At 42.1% G+C, this 19,250-nt stretch overlaps 3 protein-coding genes across 3 annotated transcripts; 2 read left to right on the top strand and 1 right to left on the bottom strand.

The window, feature by feature from the left end:
• The first annotated feature begins 62 nt into the window (after positions 1-62).
• On the top strand, positions 63-2,325 carry LOC6560595 (transcription factor grauzone). The gene is made up of 5 exons (XM_001986416.3): positions 63-279; positions 354-1,093; positions 1,288-1,497; positions 1,575-1,950; positions 2,015-2,325. The coding sequence occupies exons 1-5, from the start codon at positions 124-126 to the stop codon at positions 2,252-2,254; spliced, it is 1,722 nt and encodes a 573-aa protein (XP_001986452.1). The 5' UTR covers positions 63-123; the 3' UTR covers positions 2,255-2,325.
• Positions 2,326-3,062: 737 nt separating this feature from the next.
• LOC6560373 (CDK5RAP3-like protein) lies at positions 3,063-5,011 on the top strand. The gene is made up of 4 exons (XM_001986417.2): positions 3,063-3,177; positions 3,278-3,452; positions 3,515-4,342; positions 4,404-5,011. The coding sequence occupies exons 1-4, from the start codon at positions 3,172-3,174 to the stop codon at positions 4,907-4,909; spliced, it is 1,515 nt and encodes a 504-aa protein (XP_001986453.1). The 5' UTR covers positions 3,063-3,171; the 3' UTR covers positions 4,910-5,011.
• A 1,559-nt stretch (positions 5,012-6,570) lies between these two features.
• LOC6559941 lies at positions 6,571-19,099 on the bottom strand. Its single transcript, XM_032735479.2, has 8 exons — positions 18,917-19,099; positions 12,269-13,459; positions 11,715-12,193; positions 10,506-11,442; positions 10,312-10,441; positions 9,722-10,176; positions 9,290-9,398; positions 6,571-9,221 (listed from the first exon to the last, which is right to left on the bottom strand). The coding sequence occupies exons 1-8, from the start codon at positions 18,953-18,955 to the stop codon at positions 7,129-7,131; spliced, it is 5,433 nt and encodes a 1,810-aa protein (XP_032591370.1). The 5' UTR covers positions 18,956-19,099; the 3' UTR covers positions 6,571-7,128.
• Positions 19,100-19,250: the final 151 nt, after the last annotated feature.

Genomic DNA, 19,250 nt, shown 5'->3' on the forward strand with positions numbered 1-19,250 from the left:
CTATCGATGATTGATAGGAATATATCATCCCTAAATACAATTAAATTAACATTTTTTATACAGTAAAATAAGACTGTCAGATCTCATAAGCTGGCTGCAGCGCTTGCAACTTAATGATAAGCAATGGAACCGCAAGTATGTCGCCTGTGCCTGCGTGGTTGTGGTTCCCAGATGTGCCTTCAAATCTTTAATAGCGATGCAGGTGAAGCAGGTGCAACAGCAGCAGCGGGTAACGTGCCAAATGTTGCCGAAGTTCTGCGCCAGCACTTTTGGTTTGAGGTGAGCTGCACAAACACACACATACCCACACACCCACAAAATATATACATATATTATCGTTGCCTGTTTTACAGTTATTACCAAACGATGCCATATCGAAAGTGGTTTGCAATGTGTGCTGGACGCAAGTTTCGGAATTTCATCAGTTCTACGTATCCATCCAAGACGCACATGTGATTTATGCCAGTGCACCGAAATTCAAACAGGATCCGGATCCCGAAATTATGTGCACCCCATGGCCAGAGGAAGTTATGATGCCAGCAGAGGTGCTAACAATCGATGGCGATGTCAATAACGATGCCAGTAACAGCAACAATCCGCTCGATGAACTGGACGTCGAGATGTCCACGTATCAGACGGGCACAGAATCAGATAGTAAGCCGGACATTAAGCTGGAAAGACTGTCGCCAGATGACTATGTCAAGGACCAGGATGATGCGAATATGATTGTTACTCGCAGTGGCCGAAAGTGGAAGCGAGAAACGGACACCTATGAAAAGCTAAAGCCAGTCAAACTGAAGAAATCCCTGCAGTCGAAGGGTCATGACAAACGCAAGTTTCCAGCCAAGCGGATATTCAAGAAGCATCAATATCCACCGTTCTGCAAGGAGGATGAGGATCTAATCAAGCAATATATTGTTATGGGCTGTGAACTGTGCATTTTTCTGGCCGATGACTTCGATGGCATGCGGGATCATTTCAAGGATAAACATCCCAACGAACGACCCTACATCAAATGTTGCGGTCGAAAGCTAAGCAAACGTTGCCTTATCGTCGAGCATGCCAGACGTCACGAGAATCCAGAGTATATTAAGTATGCATCTTCTTCATATTTGATGCTATTTCCTTTGTGTATATTGTAGCCATGTCCATCTGTTAGTCTGTGTATTTTGAATCCAAACTATTCTCTCAAGAGCCAAATTCATCTCCTACGAGTGCAATTATCCCTCTATACCATCCAAGGTTAATCAGCACCGTTCTTCTAATAATTATATTCTTTGGTTTCAGGTGTGACGACTGCGGCAAAGTGTTTGCCAATTCGAGTGTGCTGCGCGCCCATTGGCTGGTACACCATGTGCCGGACGAGGAATGCGACTTTCAGTGCGAGGAGTGTGGCAAGCGATTCTCTCGCCAGAATCTCCTGGAGCTGCACAAAGGCTCGCATGTGCCGGTCAGCGAGCGCAAGTTCATCTGTCAGGAGTGCCCCAAACATAATGCGTACGTCTAACTACATTAATATCTATAGCATTTAGCAACGATTATTATACAAGGTATTATACAAAATGTATTTACAGCTTTGCTACAGAATATCACATGCAGGTGCATGTTAGCATGCAGCATCGGAAGGCGGCAAATGTGTGTCATGTATGTGGCAAGGAAATCAAGGACAAGGCGGTCTTTGAGAAACATGTGCGACTGCACTTTGAGGAGAGTGGACCACGCATTAAATGCCCTCGTCCCGATTGTGAGAGCTGGCTTAAGGATGAGGATAATTTGAAGCAGCATTTGAGGCGCCACAATGACGAGGGCAAAACGTTCATTTGTAGCGAGTGTGGCAAGAGTTGCAAGAATTCACGTGCTCTTATCGGACACAAGCGCTACTCGCACTCGAACACAGTCTATCCGTGCGAGCAGTGCGGCAAGACCTTCAAAAAGGATATCAGCCTTAAGGTGACTAAATTTTATTTGTATACTATTAAAATTTATAATTACCAATAATAATTTACGATTTCAGGAACACATGGCACAGCACACGGGCGAGCCACTCTATAAGTGTATCTTCTGTACGAGGACATTCAACTCAAATGCTAATATGCATTCGCACAAGAAACGAATGCATCCAAGTGAATGGGATCACTGGCGTAAAACGAAAACGGGCAGCTCGCAGAAGATGCTCCCCAGCGCTCAGGTCTCACAAATGCTGAGGGAGGATTCGGATCCGTTTGCCATTCCAAATACATCCAACGTATTTTAGAATATAGTTATCCCTCACTTATTGTATATACATTTTTCTGAAATATTTAAATAAAATGTACATGCATACATAAATCTAAATGTGTTTAATGCAATTGGGTGGAGATGAGAACTGAGTTTTCCAAACTTGACTCAAAAAATAAATTTTTAAAGCATACTTTTGGGGTAAATCAGCCAGGACAATTGCTTTGCAGGAGAATAGCTCAGGCTCATCCAAATTCTTACAGATTTTCGAAGGACAAGGAGATTAAGATCTAGATAGGACCTACTCTATCGAACTGCATTCAATGATTATTAACGACCAACTTAGAACAAATTTTTACATTTTTCTCCATTTTTTTGTATATTTTTTGTATACATTTTCGCAAATATTTTTGTCGAATTCTGGAATCTTTGAATGTAGATCGATAGATTTTGCTCTTGTGCGCTCAAAAATATGTGTCCTTTCAAGAAAATAAATTATTGCCAACCAAATTGCACCTAATCAAAAAATGCGGCATACTTTTAGGGAAAACTGAAAAAAAGCCTTTATTTTGATCATTTCTTTGCTGTCAATAAGAACAAATCAATTATGTTTTGTTTGACGAAATCATTTATTCAGAAATATTTTATATGGTAAATTTCAAAAATCAAATTGTTATTGTTATCATCGCATTAATTAAAACTATTATGAAAATAATAATAACATTTATAATTACGCTATTATCTATGCATATTACAAATAACAATAACCAATGATTGCTATACAATCATATGATAAGTAATCGTACTGTTTATTTTATTAGAATTGTTATCGATAAGCTTTCTGCATATATCGATGAATCCACAGCAAGTCTTCATCGAAAGTTGTGACGTATCGTACGCAACCTTAGACCACTTAAGACACTTGATACAAGCAGCAACGTCAACAACATTAAAATGAATGTAAGCTAAAACATATCACATTTTTACCATAAATAAAGTATCCATAATGTGGAGCCTTATGTGTACGACATTCAAATGATTTTTTTTACCCAAAAACCAGGAATCGGAGATACCCATAGATATCCACACGCTGAAGCTGCAGGATTGGCTCATCAGCAGACGGATTGTGCCCAAAAACATCCAGGCACCAATCAAGGATATACATTCAAGGATCAGAAAGGCCCTGCAAGATATGCCAGCCAACGATCAACTAATCAAACTCTTGTCCGGATCCAGTAAGTGCTCCCCAGATGGATGTACATTTGAGATTACAACTAAAGGTCGTATTATTTTGCAGATATAAACTATTTGCATGTGAAGGAGATCATCGAGATCTTGAAGCAGACGGAAAAGGATACGAAGAGCGTGTTCGGTACCTATGGCAGTCAGCGCATGAAAGACTGGCAGGAGATATGTCGCCTGTATGAGAAGAATGCCACATATCTGGCGGAGACGGCGCAAATCTTCGTGAGGAATGTTAACTATGAAATTCCCGGCGTGCGCAAACAAATGATCAAATTGGAACAGCAGACGGATGAGTGCCTGAAGCGTGCCAATGATATGCACAAGCCAGAGGCTCAACTTCTGGCCGAGCATGCTGCTCTGCTGGAACAGCTGGGCGTCAAGGGCGAAAATCTACATGCTGAATTTGTTGAGGTGCTTGGGGGCCTGCAGAATCTATATGCCAAATCCTTGCAGAACATTGGCCGAGTGCAGGCTGGCATCGATCTCTATGCCGAGGTCAGCGGGCAGCAACAATGCCTGCCCATACTCCGGCATTTGGTGGAGCATGGCAACACAACCGTTTATCAGTACATTCATAAAGAGGCGCCACTTGCGATTGAGGAGCCTGAGCTGCGTTTAAGCATCAGCGGATCCAGCAGCAGTAAGGATGGCAACGAAGGCAACGAAATCGACTTTGGCACTGATGACAATGGTGGCACATCATCCACTGTTTCGGCGGAGATTATCGACTATGGTGATTTCCCGGAAGCAGATGGTGGCAACATAGATTGGGGCATCGAAAGTGCACCCACAGATGCTGTCGAAATCAATTTCGATATACCCGTCGAGGAATACGGCATTGTTGTCGAGGGCACCGGCATGGATGGTGGCACTGCCAAAGGTTGGCATTAACTTGCTAATCATCCCATTAGCATTTACTAATTACTGACTTCTTCCTTTAGGTGATCAGGCCTATACGCTGCTGGACTCGCCCAACTATCGCGATCGTTTTCTGGACGAAATCCACGAACTGGAGGCATTCCTGCTCATGCGCCTCTACGAGCTTAAGCATTTGGAGTCGTCGAACAACATAATGTTCTCTCTGATGGACAGCATTGCGACGCACGACAGCGAGACCATTGGCAAAATATTGAGCGACGTGGAGAAGATCATTCAACAGGAGTCCGATGAGCAGACACGTCATCTATTCCAGCTGAAACATTCACCCAAATATGCCGATCTGCTGGCCAGCAAGCTGCAGCAGATGACAAAAGCCGTGGAGAAGCTGCGCAACACGCGCGATGTCCTCAAGAAGCGTTCCGTGGAAATTCGCGAGCAGCGTTCGAAATTGAATCCCGTCCTGGATGAACTTATAGCACAGACCCGCAATCTGCAATCGTACATCGAGAAGGATATATCCAAACGCTATAAGAATCGTGTGGTGAATCTTATAGGCGGTGTTAACTAGATATTTTTAAAGATGTATTTAAATTGTTTATCAAGGGAAACGTATGGAAAAGTGCAAATAAATTGTTGAACATATTAACAAAAAATAAATTTGTTTGCTTAGAAGTACAGTGGGTAATGGCTAAATTGAATCTTAGACTCTAAAGGAAATCGAATGGTTTGTTTTAAAAGAATTTTATTTATTTTTATTTTGCTATTTTTATTAAATATACAAATTTTATTTATATTTTTTGTGTTTTAATTGTTTTTATTCCTTTTTTTGTTTTGTTTTTGTTTTTGCTTTTGTTTTTGCTTTTGCATTTGCTTTGTTTGTTGCTTATTATTGTATCCAGAATACAAATTTAATTTAATGTAGTTGTTGGTTGCTTTTTTGTTCATAAAAGTAGCCTTACACTTGTATCGTTTTAAACTTTCTTTCACTTATGTAATGTTTTTCTTAGCTGAATTGAATACACAATTTGTAAACAATAACAACACTATAATTAATATGTTTATGATAAGAACTTAAGGGGTCTGAAATAGGGGGCTGGTTAAGGAAAAATACATACATACCAATCAATAATAAACATATTTAGTTGCGTTTGGAAGCGAAGGAAGTAAGGAGATTTAAAAGGTTTGCTTAAATCGCATATATATATCTATCTGCATATACATATATATAGATATATATATATATAAAGTTAAAAACAAATACATACACGCACATACGACGGGGTAAACGAGACTGAGACACGGGGGAGCAGGGCATACCATATTATAATTGCAGCATGCTTGATTTAATAATAATTACAGAAGTTTTGGGTGTAAAAAGCCACAAAATGGGTATACATACAAGATATAGATATATATATATCTATATACATATCAACTAGACTTAGGCACTAATCTAACAAAAATGTGGCGCTACAATTAAGAGGGCTCCATCGGCATATTGGGGGATCATGTTAATAAAATATGTATGTATGTATTTATTATGTATGTATGTATAATCATTGATTGTTCAACTAAATAGAAAATAACAAGCAGTATCCAAATTATAAGTGTTTCATTTATATATAGATAATTAATGTTGTTTTCGTCACGTCACCGCAAAGGGCCTCATTGATATGGTTGTGTCTGGGTCACGATCTGGCCATCAACTTTACTATATATACATATACATATATATATGCTATTATGTGATGCAGGCCCCAAGCATTAATTCTTTGAAAATAAATCTACAATCCGTTGCGACTTATATGTGGATACATTGTATGCGTATGTATTGTATGTATATATATATATATATATATATATATATATTTATATGTAAATGTTGCTTTGATTATATATCAACAACGTACGTATTTGTGTCCATCTCAATTTGTTTTAAAGTTAAAGTAAGCATAAACTATGTAGCAAAAATTTGTTCGAAAGTTGCTTATTGGTTTGTTGTTGGTTGGTTTGTTTGTTGTGGTCTGTCGTTACTGTTAGTTAGTACATGCTTACAGGCTACATATTTTTATTACATTTCATTTACGTAATTATTTATAGTGTTTTATTCCATTTTGTTTGTTTTAGCTTACACGCTACTATTTATATATATTTATATATGTCTGTAGTCATGTTGTTGTTGTTTTTGTTGTTGTCGCTGTTGTTTTACTCTTTATATTTGATTTAATGTGAGTGTTTGAATTCAGTTTATTGCATGTATACAAGGTGTATCATAGCGATCGGTCGGAGTAGATAAAACTGAGCATCGAAACCCCCAAGATCTTCAGAAGTTATTGCTCTATGAATTTTGCATAACATTTTGTTATTAATTTTTTTTATTGGTAAAAACCCTATCTTATCCTCTTTGTTTTCTTATCTACACAAGCACTTTTCTCGCTGCTGAAATTCTGACATCCTGATATCCTCCACACTTAACAGACTAAACAAAATGTGTATTATATAATTTCCTTTTATAATAATTTTTTTTCTTTTTTGTTTTTTTTTTGCGTTTTTTGTGAATGCTTTTCAATGAAAAACATCGCCTCTCTTGGCGCCTAAACTTGCTGCTGGTGCTGGCCACCAGCGCGTATGATTATGATTATGATTATTATGCGCGTAGTGGTTGTGGTGGTGGTGGTGGTGCTGCTGCTGCTGCTGATGATGATGCTGGTTGTGTTGTTGTTGTTGTTGCAGGTGGTGCTGTTGCTGTTGCCCTTGCGCACCACCCAGCGCCGGCTACTTTGGTTGTCAATCGTTCTTCACTGGATAGTAGATTAGATCGGGCTGCTGTTGCTGCATATGATGCATATAGTCATTGATTGGCGGCAACACAGACTTGCTATCATCGCCCAGCATGGGATAGCCACCAACACCCACTCCAACACCCACACCCACTGGTGGCGCTGTACGCTCATAGACGCTGCCATGCGGCGGTGGCGGTGGCAACAAGTGTGTGGCGCCCGCCAACGAATGCAACGGCTGCTGTTGCAGTCCATGCGGATGCGGATGTGGATGCGGGTGTGGATGCGCATGTGGATGATATGGCTGGAAGCTATTGTGCTTCTGCTGTTCGCTGACTAGCTGCTGCTGCTGCTGCTCGCTCAGCGCACTGTGGTTGTGATTGTGATGCTGTTGCTGCTCGTAGTAAACGTTGCCCGCTGGTACTCCGTGCCGCATTAGACCAGCACCGTAAGCAGCACCAGCATTGTGATGTTGTTGAGCCGCCTGCTGTTGCTGCGACTGCTGTGGTTGCTGCTGCTGTTGCTGGGGTTGTTGTTGCTGCTGCTGCGATTGTGGCATTAAATCAAAGTTGTACTCCAAAGGCGTGGGATTCGTATCGATGAGATTCGTCAGAATGCTGCCAATATTATTGTAGTTGTGTGGATCTCCCGGCCCCACTTGATTCACCTGCGGCGCTGCTGTTGGCGGCTGTTGCTGCTGCTGTTGTTGCTGCTGTTGCTGCGGCTGTTGCTGCGGCCACATGTGCTGGAAGCCCAATAGATCGCCAGCTAAGGCGGGATCTTGTGGCGCCTGTTGCTGCTGCTGCTGCGGCTTGTTGCCGACGACAACAGCGGCTTGCTGCTGAGTGGGCGGCGCTGTTGCGCCCACGTTCATTGGAAGCCCGAGAAACTCGGTCGAGTCAACAATGTAGAACTTGTTGTCCTTCAGCTCGACCGGCTGCGTATTTGGTGCCCCGCCAAAGCCCATGTTGCCCCATGAGTCAGTCGCTTGCTGTTGTTGTTGTTGCTGCTGCTGTTGCAAGAATTGCTGTTGTGTTGCTGACGCAGCGGCCGATGGCGACGGCTGTGGCTGTGGAGATTGCAAGCGTGAGTGTTGCGGATGCTGCGGCGAATGACTGTGACGATGCTGCTGCAACAGCAACTGATGCTGGTGATGCATTGGTGGCATGTGATGCGGCGAGCTAAAGTGTTGCTGTTGCTGCTGCTGTTGCAACTGCTGTGCCTGATGCGGATGTGCATGCGCATGTGGATGTGGATGCGGATGTGGACTCTGTGGCGTGTGGCTGCGCATATGCTGTTGCTGCTGCTGCGGTGGCTGTGGCTGCGGCGGCTGCTGTTGTTGTTGCGGTTGTTGCGCTTGCTGCTGCTGCTGTTGTTGTTGCTGTTGATACTGATTCAAGACCTGATGCTGCTGATAGCCGACAGCTGGATTGCCGGTGGGCTCAAAGTGAAACTGGCTCTCCGGCCCACCAAAGCTGTTCATCCGCTGCAGATGCAGTTCCGGCGTGCTGTTGTTTGGCGTATGCGGCGTATGGCGATGATGCGGCGGCTGCTGCTGTTGCTGCTGTGCAGTGGGCAACGCTTGCTGTTGTTGTTGCTGTTGCGTTGGTGGTGGCGTTGCTGCCGCATGTTGCTGCTGCTGCTGCTGATGTTGATGCAACGCATTTTGCTGCTGCTGCTGCTGCTGTTGTTGCTGCGTCGGAGGCTGCTGCTGCTGCTGTTGCAACTTGTCCGCACTAAAGCTCTGATTGTACATGGAATTCTGCTGAGATTCGCTCGTGGAGACCGAGTGCTGTGACGTGGATGCCGTCGATGATTGCGAACTGTTGCTGCTCACAATGGCGGCATTAAACGGATCCTGCTGCGAGCAGCCCGGCGTCGTCGACAATGGTGGCGGCGGTGTTGGCGTGGCACCCACACTACCACCCTTCCCAACGCCCGACTGCATCTGCTGTTGCTGCTGCTGTTGTTGCTGCTGTTGCTGCTGCTGTGTGGCGGCTGCAGCTGCCGTACCTGCTTGTGACTTTGCCTTGCTGACCGCTGACTTTTTGCTAGCCTTCACCGGCGGCGGCCCTGGCATATCAGGCAGTGGCAACATATCTACAATATCAACAGAGATGAATAGTTTACAAAATGTGCAGGATTTGAGGATGCATCTCGGCACTTACCCTCTTCGTTGGCCTTGGGGAAACGCTGTTTGCCCTTTTTGGGTGGCGGCGGCTGATTCCCATGCATTGTCTGTTTGTGACGCACCAAATGCGTCTTCCACTTGAAAGTCTGCATAATAAAAATATTAGAATAAGGAATAGTGATTACAGAATTTAAATGTATTAATTTGTATACACATCTGGACAGTGAAATAGGTGTGGAGACAATATTTTGGTGGCTTTATTAGTTAATTTAACATATATAACTACAATGAATATATTCAAATCTTAGCTGTCTTCATTTTATGCAACTCGCACCTGTTTCACTCTCAACTTACTAATTAATATATTGTATTTTGGACATGATATTCAAAAGATTCTGCACAACTATTTTACTGCCCATATGTGTATATAATTATTTCATCACACAGGATGCAAGATTTTTTGATTTACCTGATCGCAGTGATTGCAGCAATGCGGCCGCTCCTCCGAGTGCGATGGCAAATGGCGTTGCAGTGACTTGGCCGAGCCAAATCTCTTGCCACATAGGGTGCACTTGCACTCGGAGACATCGACGTGGGCGTTGCTGTAGTGCTCCTTGAGTGCGGGATATGTAAAATAGGAGGAGCCGCACATATCGCACACATACGTGCGCTTCACCTCTGTGTGCAGCTGCACATGCCGCTCCAGATTGGCCTTGAGCGTGAAACGATTCTGGCAAATGTGGCACTCAAAGAAATTGTCACGCTTGTGCACCCGTATGATGTGCTGATAGAGGGCATTCTTCGAGGGGAACTCGGCGCCGCAAACCTCGCAGATGGCGCCATCAGCCTTGTGGCCGGTCTCCTCAAAGTGCTGCTGCAGCTTCTTCTGCGACAACTTCAGGCCGCACTCGCCGCACGGAAAGACTGCAAATCCAGATACAAAATTGAGCATTAGTTGCAAAGCTTTAGTTGATTACAAAAATACAAGAATCAAATAAAAAGAAAATGCGCATTCGCCTGCCGGTAGCTTTGGTGAAATTTACATTCGGCTCGACTCACTTTTGAAATCCTTCTTGTGCGACTCCACATGGGCATGGAACTGCTGTCGACGCGAATAGGATTCGCCGCAGGTCTCGCACACAAACGGAAACTCCTTCACATGCATTGTCCGATTGTGCTGAATTATCTCCTGCAATAACATGAAATATAATATTAGTTAATGATTTATGATTCAAAGTTGCGTTTTATCTTACCTCCAGGGTGTTGCCATTGGGCTGGCCACAGTCGTGACAGTAGCCGGGATGCATCTTATAGTGATCCAGCAGCGATTTGCGCTTCCGATATGACTTGGGGCACAGCAGACAATTATAGCTGGGCTTGTCCTTTTTACTGCCTCCGGGCGTATGGCTGCCGCCGAGCTGGGAGGGTGGCGCTTGCAGGGAGGTGCTGCTGCTGCTGCCGCCATCGATGAGCTGCTGCTTGGCCGCATCCAGCTCGTCAATCTCATTGTCCAGGTCATCGTCATCCTCCTCGCCGGACAACTCATTGTCGTCCAGCTCCAGCGATGAGTTCAGCTGCGATGATCCACCGATGCTCCCCGCTGCACCCAAATGCGTCGTTGGCTGCGACTGCGAGTGTGGATGTGACTGGGGATGTGGATGTGGATGTGGATGTGGATGCGGATGCGGATGCAGATGCGACTGACGATTGTTCATCAGCTGGGCATGCTGATGCTGGGGAAATGGGCTCTGTTGCTGCTGCTGCTGCTGATGCATTTGCATTTGCATCATTTGCTCAATGATGGGCGGCATTGAGAGCGGATTATTGCTTGAATTATAATGATTCTGGTTCTGATTCTGAGTCTGGTTCTGCGATTCGTTCTGCAGCTGAATCTCAGTGCCAGCCATCAGCTGTGTTGTCGCCGACATCGCAACGCCATCGATGCCATATCCGCTCCTCATTGGTGGCATCGATAATTGTTGCGATTGCGGCTGCATCTGCGCCTGATGATCCCGTTCCCGATCCCGATCCGTATGCGGCCCGGACTGCTTCGAGGGATGGTCAGGCGCCAGTTGCTGCTGTGGATTGAGCGCATTGTTGCTCTTGTTACAATTAATGTTGTTGCTGTGCATATTGCTTGACGTAAGGCCATTGATCACAAGATTTCCACCACTACTGCTGCTGTTGCTGCTGCTGTTGATTTAAATGTCAAATATTTGTATAATTGAATTCTTCAATCTAATAAAATAAACAATTAAGCTAATGTTCTCTAGTTGAGCGTTCTACGCAGGATATCATTTAACTAGGTCTAATGATTTACTACAAATTAGCGTGTTCTTTTTTCTGAGTGTACACAAAATACATAATTTACTTGAGGAAATTAATTATAAATAAAAAAATGGAATCGTCGACTAGAGAACTCTTTGGGTGCTTAAATGTTCATTTCAGTGGGTTAAACTTACAGATGGTGCGAATGAAGCTGCTGCCCATGGCTGGTGTCCATGAGGAGGGAGGCGATGCCGTTGTCATGAACGGCGCTGCTGTTGCTATTGCTGTTCCCGCTGCCGCTGCAGGTGCCCGTTACGCTGCCCAATCCACTGCCGGCGCCGTCACCGACGTCGCCGCCGCTGCCACCGGCACCCGCCAGCATCATCTCATCTATTTCCGGCTCCATTTCGAGCCCATCGATGAGACGACCTGCGCCTACACCATCATCAATGAACTCCTCAAACTTCATAATCTCCTGCGCCGCTGACGATAGCTGCGATTCCGTTTCCGACTCCAGCTCTGAGTCACCAAACGAAATGGATCTCAGCTGGTGATCTGGCTGCAGTTGCAACGGTGACACTGCCACATCCAATTGCTGTTCCAACTGCTGCTGCTGCTGCTGATGCTGGCTGTGCTTTTGCTTTTCCAGCTCCAGCAGCTGCTGCTGCTGCTGCTCCTGCTGCTGTTCCAGCGCTAGACGGGCAGCAACTGTTGCTGCTGCCGTTTCCTTTGCTGCTGCTGCTGCGGCCGCTTCCTCTGCTGCTGCAGCTGCAGCTGCCTCGGCAACAGTTTTCGCCAACAGTTTGCGTTCACGTTGCCGTCGCCACTCATCCAGGCGCTGTTCGCGGAGCTCCTTTAGCACCCGTGTCGAGGGCGTGGTGCCCAGCAACCGGCCGGTGATCACAAAATTCTCATAGAACTGCTTAAGGAACGGCTTGTGATGCTGACTCAGTGCCAGACGCAACAGCAGGCGAAACTGTGCCTTGAATGCCCGTTCGCTGAACTCGCCGCTGCTGTGATGATAGCGCAAAGTGTATTGGTTGTCCTCGTGGAACACATAGCCATCGCCAAGACGTGTGGAACGTGTGGACAGCAGGTGGACAGATGGTGAGATGATATTGCTGCTGTTGCTGCTGCAGCTACTGTTGCTAATGTGATTGCTGTTGTTGCTGCGCTTTCGTTTCGCTAGCTTTTGTTGACGTCGCACCGAGAGCAGCTCATCCGCCTCGTGCTCCGCCGCCTGCTCGTGCTCCTCCTCGTCATCGTCGTCTTCGTCATCATCAGCGAATGTCGCCGCATAACTTCGCTTCACCGTGTGTATCAGATCGAGTGGATCATCACTGGTGTTTAGCAGAGCTTGGCCGGCATCTCGTCGTCCGTCAATTCCGGCATTCACATTGTTGTTGCGATGATAGTGATGCAGTCCATGTTTACCAATGGAAGATGAGTTCTCTTCGGTGTCGACATCCGCGTCGGCATCGTCATCAGCATCAGCATCGGCCACATCATTATCGACGAAATCATCCTCCTCGTCGAGGCACATAAACTCCTCCTTGCAGAGAATTTTCTCAAAGTTTTGATTTAAATCGATCGCGGATGCTTCATCCTCGTTCTCTAGCTTGATTTTCACAACCCCGATTCCAGTGCCCGGTTCCGTCTTCTCCTTCTTCATGGCGGTGGCAGCAAGCAGCAGCTGCAACTGTTCGCTCTTCGCTAGCTGCACACCGACCTTCTCCTTCTGCTCCTCATCCACCTCCATCTCCGCACCGGCGCCATTGTCAGTCGTCGGCTTGTTGTGACTACTGTTAACGTACAGACTCCTGACGACTCTGTCGCAGGTCTCTGGATATTTGCACTTAAGCGTTTGCAGCAGAAACTTAATTGCATCGCACCGCGACGCTGCGTTCAGACTGTCCAGTAGATTCACTGACTGATCCACCTGCAAAGATAAGAAACGAATATTGTGTTAGCCAGTGTTAAAGTTGTTAGGGAAATCCAGTTTTGTTCGGGGGCTTTTCCATTCGATTTTTAATTTTGTTTAGACATAAATCCGAATATGAGTCATGTTTAAAATGCAGCTTAATTTGCTACAGCATAAATAAAAGTAGGTGTCACATTAAAATAGACTTTTCTATTCGTTTAGGAAATCGCCAAAAAAAGATTAGATTATAAATGCAATTGAATTTTAGATATTTAATCAAATCATTTTCATCATCCTGTTCATATTATAAACTCTTTCCAAATTTAATCAAAAATTTCTTTTAGATAATTTACTAGAATTTCTAAATAGAATAAGTCAGATTTATAATCTAACTGTGAATGCGAATAAGAATTGGAATTGGGTTGGAATTTGGTTTGAAAGAGATTTCCGTGACACCATCGACTAAACTGGTTTTTTCGTATCGATTTTCTGACTGTCTTTAAAGCGGGAATTAATGTATATAAATATATATATATATATATATATGTATAATCAAATATATGTCCACAAGATACTTGAACTCTATGTGAATGTTAACCAGTTATTTCAAATGTGAATTGATAGTTTTTTCTCTTTTATTTCAATAGTGACTCGGGCAGATTTCCAGGTGCGGCAGCTTGTTGACCATCTCAATTAAATGTTAATTACAATTTCGCGTTGAAAAAAATGACCAACTTCCGCTAGATTGCCCCAATTTGTTACCACAACGAATGAGGATGATAACTAAGAGAGCTATAGCTTTGCCACGTGGTCAAATTAATTAAACGCTCCAATTAAATCAAGTAATTATGTGCATTTACTTATGTAATGTAATTTAATATATGTTTGTTTTTCATTCCAATTAAATTGAACAGAGATAAAACACACACACACACACGCGCATATACACATGTTCTCTCAAAAAACTGTCATTAAATGCAATTACTGATTATGATTTTCCAAACAATTTAATGCAATTAGAGCGGGAAGAGCGCGCGCTCTGCTCAGCTCAGCTTCAGTCGACGTCAGCGTCGACTTCAGTGAAACCCGTCAGCAGACAGCGCGGCGACAGCGACATCAACAGCGCTGCCAACGCAAACGATTAGCGCACAGCACAACAACAGCATAGCGAAAAGGAAGATGGCAAAGGCAAAACGTGTATAAAAAATAGCAGGAAAAATAAAAACAGACTACATATATACAGACACACATATACACATACATATACAATAATAATAAAAATAAAAAAAATAGCTCGCTGCCAGCGTCGATGGCAGCAACGAAAAGGGGAAGCAAAGAAATTAAAACAGCGCACAATTTGTGCTACTTTTTCCCCATTCCACATTGTTGCCATCTCTTCTCTGTGTATATTATGTACACATTGTATGTATGTATGTGTGCGGCGTATGTTTATATTTATGTGAGTCTGTGTGTGTGTGTGTGTGTGTGTGTGTGTGTATGCGTGCGTTAAAGCTGCGAGTCAACAAATTATTGTAGTTGTAGTTGTAAAAACATGATGGCGCTCTCTAAATTGCTCTCCCACAACCCACCCACTGGCTGACATTTGTTTTGAGAGAGCGAGGGAGAAAGAGAAGGCATGAAATATATATATATATATATATATGTGTGTATGGGGCTAGAGGGAGAGTAAGTGAGCGGCAAACTGAGAAGATGGAGGTTTGAACGGGATGGGGACAACGGCACTGAGCAACACAACTCGGAGCCCCGCTGGCAATTTTTAAATACATATTATTTTAGCAGCAGTATTAAATTAATTCGATGTTTATCAAATTGCGAGAACTAATTACGAGCGAGTTCAGAAAAAAAGGAATCGAGTTTAATTTAAAATGAAGGAATATTTAAACTATGTAGATATGTGTATTTTTGTATGTTTAGCTGTAAAACAACTTATTTATTATTTATTGCCTCGTCAAATGTTTATTTTTCCCAAAGCCCCGTTGTGTTTATTATTTAAGCAGCATTAAAAGAACAAGCAAAAAATGGAATAACTGCTTCTGAAATGTTTTAATTAGGAATTAATAAAATATTTCTGTCGGGGTGGCAATATTCTCTCTCTCTCTCTCTCTCTTTGCATTGTGCTCGTATTGGACATTTGGACAGTGTTGCCAAATTTTAATTTGTCCACGTGCGTTTGAGTACGCATTACAGTGTTGCTATGTGCTTAACAATATGCATCTTAAACAGAGGAAAAGAGAGCGACAAAGAGAGCGAGAGACAAGGATTAAGAAAAATATTTAATAATTAAAAAACACATTTATATGCAATTTAAACCGGTTCTTCGATTTTAGTTTGACTAATATCTATTTTTAAATACCTGTTACTGTGAATAGCTTGAAATTTAATTACTTTAGCTAACAAGGGATTCTTTTCTTAAAATACAAAAATAAAAAAAATTTGCATGTAAAAAGTTCTTTAAATAACTTTGAATCCAATTGAGCACAGCAACTACAAAAGATATGTAGTGAGAGTGCACGAGTATGTGTTAGTGCATGTATATTTAGTATACACATACATTAAAATATATGTATGTATGTACAAATATTTGAACATAGGCACAAAGGCTTAAAATCTCTATGCGACACAACAACAAAAGAAACATGTACAGAAATTTTTGTTTGTGTTCTTTTGTCTTACACAAAATTTATGGGCCTTTCGATCTTTGTTTCCTCCTTTTATCGCATTTAAGTAGTAACACGAAGCTCAAAGCACTGGCATTTGCTACGAAACTAAATTTTAGCTTTTATCGGGTGTGTGTGTGTGTGTGGGATGGAGGGGGGAATGGGGGTGGGTGCCGGTCATTTATCAAGATACGTTGTAAAGAATGGGATTTACCGTATGTGCATACGTAAATCTAACTACACTGAGAGAACAAAACATGAATTACAGTAAACATTAAATAATTCATATTAGGGTATGTAATAACCAATTGTTTTTATGTACACGTTTAATTTTTAATACAATGTATTTGGTCTTGATTTATTGGACTTAGCTGCTGCTGCTTCTTCTTCATTATCTGCTAGTTCATTTTAATAAATTGTTATATATCTGTTCAACATACGCACAAACACAAAAACGGCAACGCAACAGGGGAAGAGAGATACAATAGAAAGAGAGTGACAGCACACTCACATACAGATATACATACTTAGAGGTGTATTTGTTTACATACATAGCGCATGCTTATTTAGGTTGCCAAACTGTAAACGTTGCAGCTGTAGCTGAAGTGGGGCAAGAATAGCGGCTGCATTTTTAGCAAAAACTTATGTTTTACATTTTGCGCTCATGCACAACGTGTACCAACACACACACAGTCATGCATTTAAGCTGACATACACATATACATATACATATACATATACATATATATATATATATGTCTATTTATATATATATGTATGTAGTTACGTAGTTTTACTAATCAAATAAAAATAGCATTTACGTTGTCCTCCTTTATTAATGAAATTGGCGCAAAGCGAAACAAAACTAGCAACACACACACATTCGAATGCATGCATGTATATGTGTGTAGATACAGTGGAGCGTAGTTTAAATGTCCCAAACTATTTATCATAAATCAACAAAGAAAACAGCGTAAAATAATTGCGATATTTAAGATTAAGATTTTAAGTAAAACTTATACTTTATATATATTTTTTTTGTATTTGCTAATAGTTGTTCAAATATAGTTTTACTGTTAAACAAGAAACAAGCCGAAAAAATGCTCTTTCCTTTACGACGAAGTAAACTCAATTAGAAGCGATAAAAGTTTTAATTGGCAAGCTCAATTAATGAAAAAAACAACAACAACAAACTGCAATGGATTTCTATTCCCCGACACTGGTCTTCTACTTAGTTTAATGGGTTTTCGGGAGTCCCCAATTGGCGATTTCGCTCTCCTCAGAAAGAGAAACACAAGTCTCTTCTTCAAGTGCATTCCAACAAGAACAGAAAATGAAAAAAGAGGCTAGAAGCCTGTTATTGTACCACTGTGCACGCTGTTTACAATTTTTTACTTGTGCTTTGCTCGTCCATTCGCTCTCCCCCTTACACAAACACAAACACAAAACAGAAACACAAACACAATCAAATTCATGCACTCTCTCTCTCTCTCTCTGCCGCTGCTCTCGCTGTTTTGTTGTTTTTATTGTATTTGTAGTCAGAGTGGCGCGCACAAGTTGAATTTCGTAGTATTCGTAGTATTTGTGTACACATACATAGATACAAACAAACATACACACATACATACATACATATTTAATAGTATGTAAATGTCATTGTTCATATTAAGCATAAGATTGCTTGCTATGTGTGTGTGTATGTGTATGTGTATGTTTGTGTGTGTGTTCAAGTAATGTAATGTGGTTATAAACTAATAAAAATAAAAATAAATATTTTCTCAAAACGACGAGGAAAACAAAACAAAAGTGAATAATAGTCAGCCCCACAACAACAACAATAATAAGGAATAAATGGGTCGAAAGTGGGAGAACTAAAACCTAAAACTGACTGGCTTCTATGGATTAAGGAAGGGCAGGGGAGGAGTGGGGGAAACAAAACTACAATTCATTTTAGAAAAAAGAAAAATAGAAAATAGAAGAGAAGAATGCTATTATGTGTGGCACGGGTTGGGGCAATGAGGCAATGAGGAAAGGGAGTGCTATGGGTTAGTAGGTGGGTGGCTGGGAGTGGGAAGGGGCGATGTAGAGGGGGACAAGGGCGCGCCACACTCTGCGGAAGTTCTTCATACACAAACGCAAACAAAATGTCTCTATGTGTGTGTGTGTTGGTATTGTGCAAGAAGAACCGATTGAGAGACGAGAAACGGAAAGGGAACATCGAGAAGGTTAAATGAAACTTTTTTAAATAATAAGACAACCCAATCTCGAAAGCAGGGCTAAAATACCAAATAATAAGTATTGACCTCTGGAATCACACAAAATAGGGATCACGATTCATGTTTTATTTATATTTACGGTCACTGATCTCTTAGTTAAGAAACCTGCCAATATTTATAAATATTTACAATCCAAACTAATTGATCATCATTTGAAAAAATATATAAAAAACTACATATTTTTAATTTAACATGACAATAATTAATTATTTAAATACAATACTGTTTAATATAAGCGGCTAGTGCACACTGTACTTCACTTTATTTATTATCTCTCCCTCTCTCTCTCTCTGCTTTCGGCTGGCTGCTCTATGTGCGCTCCGCTCCCGCTCTCTTCTTTGCCTACGCATTACACGTTGTTTTGCCACTCTCTCATTTGATAGTCGCACGGAATGTAGACTTACATATACAAACAAACATGTGTCTGTGTGTGGATGTATGGCTAAATGTACTTATTTAAGTAGTCGGTGCACGGGGAGGTGGAGGGTCAGGGCATTTAATAGGAAACATTATTTAATTACCAGTAATTTAAAATCCAACTGTGTAGTTTTGTTATCCATTTTGTTGTTGGTTTCTGCATTTGGCTGAATTTTATTTATACGTTTCACTTACACACACATACACTGCACACAGACACACATATACACTTGCAGCGCGCATACAAGCGCAATTTCTACATATATACAGCACACGTACACGTACACGTACGTATGTGTGTATTTTATTATTTCGATTTTTCTTTGCTTGTGTTTCGCGTTTCTTCTACTTGCTCGCTACAGCGCAGCTCTTTTTTTCCTTTTTTTCTTTGATGTTATTTCATTTTCCTCATTTTCTTTTGGCTTTTTATACGTTGTT

Source organism: Drosophila grimshawi, unplaced genomic scaffold (genome assembly GCF_018153295.1).
Source record: "Drosophila grimshawi isolate 15287-2541.00 unplaced genomic scaffold, ASM1815329v1 contig_1367, whole genome shotgun sequence".
Lineage (NCBI taxonomy): Eukaryota > Metazoa > Arthropoda > Insecta > Diptera > Drosophilidae > Drosophila > Drosophila grimshawi.

Coding starts and splice junctions, on each gene's coding strand:
- LOC6560595 (XM_001986416.3), top strand. CDS start 124: ATGGAACCGCAAGTATGTCGCCTGTGCCTGCGTGGTTGTGGTTCCCAG. Junction 280..353: donor GCCAGCACTTTTGGTTTGAG/GTGAGCTGCACA, acceptor CCTGTTTTACAG/TTATTACCAAACGATGCCAT. Junction 1,951..2,014: donor AAAAGGATATCAGCCTTAAG/GTGACTAAATTT, acceptor TTACGATTTCAG/GAACACATGGCACAGCACAC.
- LOC6560373 (XM_001986417.2), top strand. Junction 3,453..3,514: donor CAAACTCTTGTCCGGATCCA/GTAAGTGCTCCC, acceptor ATTATTTTGCAG/ATATAAACTATTTGCATGTG. Junction 4,343..4,403: donor GGATGGTGGCACTGCCAAAG/GTTGGCATTAAC, acceptor TTCTTCCTTTAG/GTGATCAGGCCTATACGCTG.
- LOC6559941 (XM_032735479.2), bottom strand. CDS start 18,955: ATGGATAACAAAACTACACAGTTGGATTTTAAATTACTG. Junction 13,460..18,916: donor AGTTGGATTTTAAATTACTG/GTAATTAAATAA, acceptor TTATCTTTGCAG/GTGGATCAGTCAGTGAATCT. Junction 9,222..9,289: donor CCCCAAGGCCAACGAAGAGG/GTAAGTGCCGAG, acceptor TTGATATTGTAG/ATATGTTGCCACTGCCTGAT.